We start from the raw sequence: 8,974 nt of genomic DNA, 5'->3' as shown, positions 1-8,974 counted from the left end.
AGAAAATGCTTACGTTTTGTAGAAAGTTTTATTTATGCCAACACATACATGAACAAAGCACCATATAACTTTAAAGTCTGATACAGAAGTAAGCCTACCTGCCTCAGTCATCATGGCCATTTTTATTTATTTCATAGCAAACACTCTGAATAACAAAAAGACAGCCAAGGCAGCAGATTCTATCATATATTACAGCATGCTGAATAGAAAACCTGGGAAAGAGAATTAGACAGAGCCATCTAGAGACACTAGTGAGATACAACAGTATAAAAGTGCCATTCATTATACAGCAGTTGAAATACTGACAATGAAATAAGCCAATTTTACATTAAATTTATGGAAAATAAAGGGGGAACATAAAGGAATAGACCCTGTGAAAGAGCAATATAAAACAAAAAGACATTTTCTTCCTTGAACATTGATGACAGTCAGCTTGTATGGGGTTTGATGAAACTGGTACCGAGCTGTGTCCCTTGCACCACAAGACAATTAATGTTTAAAAAGAAATGACCAGGGTGCTGAAGCACCCATCCCCTCCCAGCATTATGCGCCAACTGGCAATTAAGAACGAAAAATGATAGGTCGGATGGCACAGAATGTGTGGAGTTTAAATAGAAGTCTTTAAGCAAGTCCTGATGTGAGAGGAGCACATTCATTGAGAGACTGAGCGGGGAGGTGATTCTTGTTAAACCCATTCCTTCTGCCACAGCGGAGCAAGTCTTCGCCCTTACGAGGGGGAGAATTTTTTGGCTTGTGCTCGAACTCTTTTTTCATATTCTACTCTGTTTTGGCTGGAAAGGGGTTAAAAAAAAATATCGGTTATCATGGTGCTCGGATCACTTACCCAAAATCAGAAATAAGATGCATTTCCAAAGCAATAAAACCCAGATTTTGAATAATAGGACAACAGGAGTTATGCAGATCCCAGATCTCCTTTCTTTCAGATTTGTCAGGTTGTAAAGCTGGACACTCATGTGTCCACTGGAAGATCATCTTAATCTTGTACATGCAAGTTATTATGTGCACAAGTTAAAAACAATATATTCAGGATTCAGCTGTTGCATAGGTATTTTTGATGTGAAGCACTCAAAAAAAGCAATCAACCACAGTGTTGATAAAGTTTGAATTAAAATAACCTGTGAAACATTTTGTATTTATTCAGGAAAACGCATCCAGACCATGAGTATGTGCGTACGCATATTAAAAAAAATAATATAGGAATAATTGGTTTTATAGATACGGCGATGGCACAGCAAAAAAAGTCACACCCACAAAGCCTGGTTAATGAGACAGGCTCCATGTTTAAAGATGGGTTGCGTGGGGTGTAGATATCGCCGCAGACCCCTTGCATTGAGGACAGTTGGTCCCGGTTGACAATCATACAGGGAGACCCGACCAGACCAAAGCAAGCATTAAAGAGGTACAGTGTGTAGGATCTCATGGCATCTAGCAGTGAAGTTCCACATTGCAACCACTTGCCCCGCTGTGAGGTTGCTAGTAGTCACTGACTGCTTTCTGGTCCGCGTCTCCAACATGTTGGAGATGGCTCCATCTCAGTGTGGCTGTGCCTGCCACCGTGGACTACTACTGTTAATGCTTCTACTTCTGTTAATATTACTACCAATACCAAATGCAGATGAAACGCAAGAGCCTGCTCGAGATTTCTGCCTAAAAGTCTGTTAATGCAGTTTTTTCTCACCACTGTCACGCTGCAACGCTTGCTCTGGGAGATGTTTGGACTTTGACATTGTATTGACTCTGAAAATCTCGAGTGTTCTAGTTCTTCTCGATGTGTAAAGTGTCCTGAGATAACTTTAGTTGTGATATGACACTATAAATAAAATTGAATTTGAACCAACTGAACACTGCTTTGCTCACCCCTCCCTTTCAAAGCATGTCAGAGAACTACAGTGGCCTTCAGGTAACATAAAAATGCAAAATCCCTCAAGTTACTGTAGAAACATGGCAGACGACCTGGAACAGGTCCCTTTTGTAGCAATGATTGGCTCATTTTAATAAGTCTTGTTTCAGGTAATTATACGCTCCGGAAAACATATTTCTGACTATTAAATTCCATTTCTGCCAACTGATCCTGCAGAAATCCTTCATACTGGACCCTGGTCTGCAACCATGTGAAGTAAGGTCTTGGTGAGAAGGGCTGTAAAGCTCACGGTCAGAACCACGAGCCAAGTTCCTCTCGGGCCTTTTGAAGATGACTTATAGCCGATGGCAGCCATAGAGTGTATATAAGAAGTAGATGTAGTCATCGTGACATCACCCATTGATTTGTGGACGATGGCATTTTAGCCGTCACCGTCTTGGATTTTTGAACGACCATATTAGAACTGTGGAGAAGTGACGGACGAATCGGACTCTTTTTGTTTTTTGCAACCAGAAGCGTCACCCCCTGATGGCCAGCAGAGAGAATGCAACTTTAAGTCAGTTCCGCATGGGTTTCACTTTTCAGAACCAGAGATTGCTGCCTGGTCACAGCGTACATTGAGGAAATGTGCCGAACAAGGGCACCATCTGACCCGCCAAACTGAATCCCCCAGGCAGACTATCAACTTTAACAGATGTTGTGGCTTTGGCATGTTATGACAGCCAAGACGCTCTTTGGTAGTGGAGAGCGCATTAACCAGTGATGAGTGTCACGGGTGTGAACCGATACAGGCTGTGGGAGAGAGCGGCTCCCAACAGCACAACTTCTGCTTCAAGGTAGTGTTGCTTTTGGTACAGAAAGTTGACCAAGTTTTTTTTGGAGGGAGAGATGACAATACTAGGGTGTTTAAATGAATCCACCATTTCTATTGTAGTACATTGACTGCAAAAAATACCAGAGGAAAATTCCTTGTGTGTTTCCACATATTTGTCCATTATAGCAGATTCTGATCCCTTTCAATGTATTACAAGCCAACTCATCCGGTATATAAGGGATCAATCATTTTTAGACATGCATGTTGATAGGCACATTACAATATACATATAGTTTTTCCACATTTCAGTGTCCCTGTTGAAATGATGAAATCCAATGTCACTCACCAGTAGATTGTGTAAGCCTCTGCTTGGGCTGGATCCTGGATATTTGGTTCATTTAGGAGTTCCTGGATACCTAATAAGATCTGTGGAATAAATTTACCAATGCAACAAAATTATATATCTATTAAAACAAAAACAAACAAAAAATCTTATTTGCCTTTCTTATAAGACTGCTTATAATTGTTGGTTTCTAATATTCTCAACCAGTTGAACATTTTTATTCAAGTTTTGTAAAAGGCCCATAACGTTAACGAGGTATGCTGGTCAATCCAAACCTGCTTTATTGTGATGGCTGGTCTCCAGTCCTTGTCCTCCTCTAGAATAGATAGGCATACTGTGCCTGATGGATACACATTTGGGTGAAAGAGTGGAGGCTCAAATTTACCTGAAACACAAGAAAACGTTAAGTGCACTTATGTTTCAGATCTATTACAAATGTCAGACGAGATGAACAAATTCCACAAATGTCACTAGGATTTTTCAGTGTACACTGACTGACCTGCTCCGCTCAGGACAGGTGCTTCTGTTGCCTTACACAAGCAATGCCCTAAAGTTAATTTAATACAACACCACCCCTGTTGCTGGATATTAGAAACATTGTACATCACAGTGCCTGGATGTGCATGGCGCAGAGTGGTAATGTAATGATTTGGTTCACACAGTAGACCAGTATTGTACTTATTGTGCAACGTGTTAAGGTTTTCAACAGTTCAACACGTTTAGAACCATACCACAACACTGTGCAATTCTGTAAAATAAACAGTAAAAGGGTGTATATGTGGAAGCCCCCACCAGTTAACTTATATATATATTAACAACAATTAATGGATACAATCACCATAATATTGCTATTGAATCAGCTTCAACAGCATTTGCTGAATTTAGAATTAACACAAATGGAAGTGTGGGAAAACGTTTGTTTACAACTGCTGAGAACCAGATCAGAACCTAGGTTTCAAGCAAGGTTTCAAGCATTTTGAGAAACATGAATTACTAAACTAACTACAGAGTTACATTTAGATTACTATTGTAACCCTTTAGCAGAATCTGGTAATGTAAGCCCTGTAAGCTGTAAACGATGCTCTTCTTGGTCGGGATAATATGGAGGCCTATTGCCCCTCTGGTGATAGGCTTGGAGGCATGGAAATAAAATGAATAAGAACGGACATTCCAGTTCACATCAACGTACCATTGTGACCGCTGTAGCAGGTTAACTTCTGTATTAACTAAATTAATTAACAAAAAGACACTTCAGTGAGTCTGAGGGCTTTGCAGTAATAACTAAAAGGAGCAGTGGTGTAGTAAAGTTATGAGGTGAAATTGTTATAACTTAATGCTTCATCCACACACTCAAATTGATATTTCCAGATGAGCGAGAACTTTGTTTGGCTTATTTTCTGTAACTACTGTAGCATTAAAGAATGGTGGCATTAACCAACTAGCTAGCTCACTTACTAGCGGAGAGCTGGCTAGTTGGGAGATTCCCTCATGCTTTAATGTTACAGTCTTTACAGAAATTAGCTGAACAGCGGGCTGGTGGCCTGCAGCAGCGATGGGTCCGATGGTCCTGTAGGACAAGGACAAGCCTCCTAGTCAACTAACCAGCCATCCCTCTCCCTGGAGCTGCGTCTGCTGTCCCTGTGAGCTGTGACAACACATCACGGCCCTGCTGACGAGTTGTCAGCATAACAACCAAGAATCGCCATTTTCTTTTATACTCCTCAAACGACCTCAGAAAACAGATCAATATCACTTTGATTCCATTTCTATGGTTGGAAGACTCCAGACATCATTGAGGACATTTCAAAATATTTCAAATTACATTTCCATTAACTTATTGTGATTATGAGTTTCAATCAAATAAGCCAGGCACTCCTACCTGTGTCAGGATAAAGCCTGGAAATAGAAAATATCCTCGAAGGAAGACGAGTAGTGTAGTGTGGATCTGGCTTTCCATCCTAGATGAAGCTTTTCTTTTTGCTATTCAGTCCATCTACTGACTGCATAATGCATGCTTCTACAAACATCTGCTACAGCATAATAACTGTGTGTGTGTGTGGAAATTACAATAACGATTATGTTTATGCTAAGCACAGGTCAGACACATTAACTCACATTTTGGAGGTGAAGAAGGATAGTCATCCTTGAACAACATGCGCAGCTTGAACAAGCCTCCCTCCCACGGAGTCTGAGGAGACAAAACCATTCGATTTATATTCAAGTTCCAACAAAAATTACTATTAAACCCTTATTATTGCTAGTCACATCACTGTTCATGTTGTTACTAAGAATTAGTAACCTTTCACAACTCTTTTGGTCACAAAAAGTTAGGATGAAGACTCCTGTTGGTATTCGCTACTTATACCTGCACTGTAGTGCTGCAGGAATTAATCCTACAACCAGGAAATGTAAGAGGACATATTTGCACTTTGGTGGGTTTTTGGTGACATTCCTGAAATAATGATCGAGATTTTTAACATTTTTTTTAAAAAGATATAATTCTGAAGCTTTTATATGCCTTAAAAAAGGCAGTTGTTAACAAGTGGCTTAATTAGACCTCAAAACATAATCATCCCGAACTTCTTTCAAGTCCCTTAGGTGAAGTAGCATCTGCAGCACTCACAACACAGGACAAGGTGTATACATAGAACAGTATTTTGGTTACTTTTGGAATACTCTAGTTACCACATTTGGGTTTCTCATGAACAGAATACGGCTTAGTCAAGTTTCTGAAATCAGGAAATGGTGTTTTCGGGCTAAAACAGAAAAACGTACTCATGTCCATGCAAACACCACAATTGAATTGCAAAGCTCAACGTGTTTCTCATCTAGCAGTGGTCGCCATGTAAAGAAAATATGTACTGTATGCAAACACACTATGAAATGCATTACCCCTTTCTTGCCAGGAATAGCACATTCCCAATTCATGAGATTCATGGTTCCATCTGGATTTTTTGTTGGTACAGCAACAAATCCCTGAAAAATTTAACAGAAGAGTGCAAACAGTTAAGACATCAGTGTTTACCTGAGGACTTTCACTCAAATATAATGCCAGCCCAAACAGACCCTGAAGCCTGAACAGGTGCCTCTCATACGACAAAACTTACAAAAGGATGGTCCTTCCGCCATGCCTTGCGCTCCTGGGCAAGCCGGCTCAATGCAATGCCTGACATGATTCGTGGACTCCTGCGATGAAAAGAGAATGTCAAGTCAATTATGTGAAACCGTACCTAACCAGGTCTGACCTGACAGCGGGGATTTCACGATTCCAAGACTTTATGGAGGTCATTACCTTAAAAGCTCGTTATACATGCATTGCTTTTAAGAGCAGACACGATTTAGCCATTAATCACATATAAAAGCATAAAACCAAGGAGGATGTAAGGATTCGGTGCATTTCTCTGCCTTATGGCAGCGTAAATGAACCATCCCTTGCCATCAGTGGCAGGTAAGCGCCTTAAAGTGATCTAAAGTAGTAATAATATTGGTATTTAGTATTAGAAACCAAAAATGTACATTATCCATGCATTGAGCTCCAATGAGAAATAAAAAAAAAAGTATAGATACCAGGACTTCTTACTCACACTTTCGTGCAATTAATCAGCGCATCATCTATAATGTATAATTTAAATCAGCTAGATTCAACCCGTCTATGGTGGATCGTGAATGACTGGATGCATGTCCTTACTTTTAATAACTCGTCTTTTAACATATCGTGAGGTGTATGCCGCGTTGTTGCCAATCCGCTTCCAATTAAGGAGCTCTTATTAACACCTTCCATTGGAGAGACTTATGATCTCTATAGCAACAGCAACAAAACGGCACCAGCAATAACTACAAACTGCCAACGCTGCAGTTCCCAACTTTACAACAGTGGAGATGTAGTCTAGATAATGGCAAACTATAGACGTTTTCATCTTCAATTTGATACTAACTGGGTTTTAAAGTGTCGTTTAAACTGACATGTCTGCTACGCCAAGGTGGCTAGCCAAGTTAGCCGGTGGTGATAACCTTACATGTCTACAAAAAAAACCCGATTATTCTACTCTTTCGCTTGCGGCTGGTGTTCAACTTAAAGCTTTCAGGAAAATAAAATATGAACGTTTGCTTTCTTTCGTGTTAGTTGAGCTTTATTTTAAACTTGCTGTCAACGCGAATGTCAACAAGCTGACCATAAAGCTATTTGATTAGCAAGCTAGCCGGTTAGCTCGAGGAGCTAACTCATGTGCGCCAGAATCATGCTATATCCCAACAGGCGCTGGTGCTGTTAGCGTCTTGACGCGGCCTGATGCAGCACAAAAATGTGCAATTGCACTTGATTCGAAAACAATTTTGGATGACAGAAAAGTGATGATTGACTTTCTTCCAACGTTTAATAATGTCTAATCTGGAATAGCGATCAGTGATGTGAACCATACCATAGAAATAAACCATATCATAATCCATTAAAGAATAGGGACAAAGAACGCCAGAGCTAAAAGGCGCACATTTGTGCATTACAAAACTAGCGAAAATGGCGCAAACTGAAGCGGGTAAAATTTCATAATACACGACTAAATTAACGTGTTGTTTAATCAAGACGTGCTCCTACCTTTCAGTATGGCTGCACTGGCTCTGGTAATAAGGCGAAATGAATTAATCGTGCTCAAATCCCGTTAAACCTTGTAAAGTTTCCCTCCTGAAAAACCAACCGACTCAAGAGAGAGACAGAAACAGCGAAGCGAAATAGTCATCCGTCGTTTACTTCCGTCTTTGCTTAAATACTCCTAGGTAGATCAGGCTACGCGTTAATCTTTTAACGGATTGTGTTTTTATAATATGCCTTTGGACTGCTAATGATTTAGCCGTACGATTGTAATCAGGCTATTTAATTGCTAAAATTGGTTTCATTCGCGCTGCATTTCCTCTGCTAGCAGCACACAGTGCACATTTTGAGTTGTTTATATGACCGTCTTTGCTTTGCGGCTGTTGCTCACCGCTCATGCGCTGTGCCGCTGTCTAACATTACCTCTCCCCAGAAACAAGCTCAGGTCTCACTATGAAAATACCCGAGAGACGTATTATATGTAATTTGCCATATCTACCTGCTGTCATCTGTTCATTTAGCTTCATGAAATACATTTTATACATCACGAATGCACAGGCGCGAAATGTACCATTCCTGCAAACACAGGCGGATTTCCATCTTCTCTTGTATAACATCTTTGCCCAGACTAAACACCTAATGCCCGAAGCGACTCCCGTTTGACAAACCCTATAGCATATCGTGTGCAATCCCATAGTTTAGATTAACTTGACGGAGATTTTTGGTTTTGATAAACGTTCTTAAAAACACTGTTTTATGTTCCCGTGTAAAAAGAAAAAAAAACGAATAAAACAATATTCTGTATAATACACAGGCACGTTTCCAGGCAACTAAAGCCATGGCTTCTTGTTTTGAGGAACTGACAAAAGAGGTCGCTATTTATCAAAGAAACAGGATGTGTTGTCCTACCTATCTTTTGCTAGAATATCCTCATGGAAGGTGTATTGTATATCTCTGGGATGATTACTAATACAATTATTACTAATAAAACGAGAAAAAAACAACCGATATGTGCAGTAGTGTGTATAAAACCTGAGAAATATTATCGCCATTTACACTGGCGTGAGCCATAGGGTAAATGCATCTGGAAAAAAAAAATACACACGTATAAATGACAACATTTTTATTGGGTTTACCTTATGCAAGACCATACAGATATATCCCCTTAACCTCATACTTATTTTGCACATGTTTAACATTGCATAAGTTCATATAGAATAGTGATCTATGTAGTGATATGAGAACATTATTCATTGATGTAATTGCTAGATTGAGGAAAAATGACATTCATTCCCCTTGATTACAAGTGTGATGCTCTTCAATCATGCATTACTGTGGTCTGTGGCTTGT

At 39.9% G+C, this 8,974-nt stretch overlaps 1 protein-coding gene across 1 annotated transcript; it reads right to left on the bottom strand.

Annotated features, from left to right (window-relative positions):
* Positions 1–14: 14 nt before the first annotated feature.
* ube2ib (ubiquitin-conjugating enzyme E2Ib) lies at positions 15–7,823 on the bottom strand. The gene is made up of 7 exons (XM_084040099.1): positions 7,631–7,823; positions 6,147–6,225; positions 5,932–6,015; positions 5,155–5,227; positions 3,315–3,424; positions 3,043–3,122; positions 15–791 (listed from the first exon to the last, which is right to left on the bottom strand). The coding sequence occupies exons 2-7, from the start codon at positions 6,210–6,212 to the stop codon at positions 728–730; spliced, it is 477 nt and encodes a 158-aa protein (XP_083896225.1). The 5' UTR covers positions 6,213–6,225; positions 7,631–7,823; the 3' UTR covers positions 15–727.
* Positions 7,824–8,974: the final 1,151 nt, after the last annotated feature.

This window comes from Eutrigla gurnardus, assembly GCF_963514095.1.
Source record: "Eutrigla gurnardus genome assembly, chromosome: 22".
NCBI classification, from domain to species: domain Eukaryota; kingdom Metazoa; phylum Chordata; class Actinopteri; order Perciformes; family Triglidae; genus Eutrigla; species Eutrigla gurnardus.
This window is presented reverse-complemented; position numbering and strand designations above follow the sequence as displayed.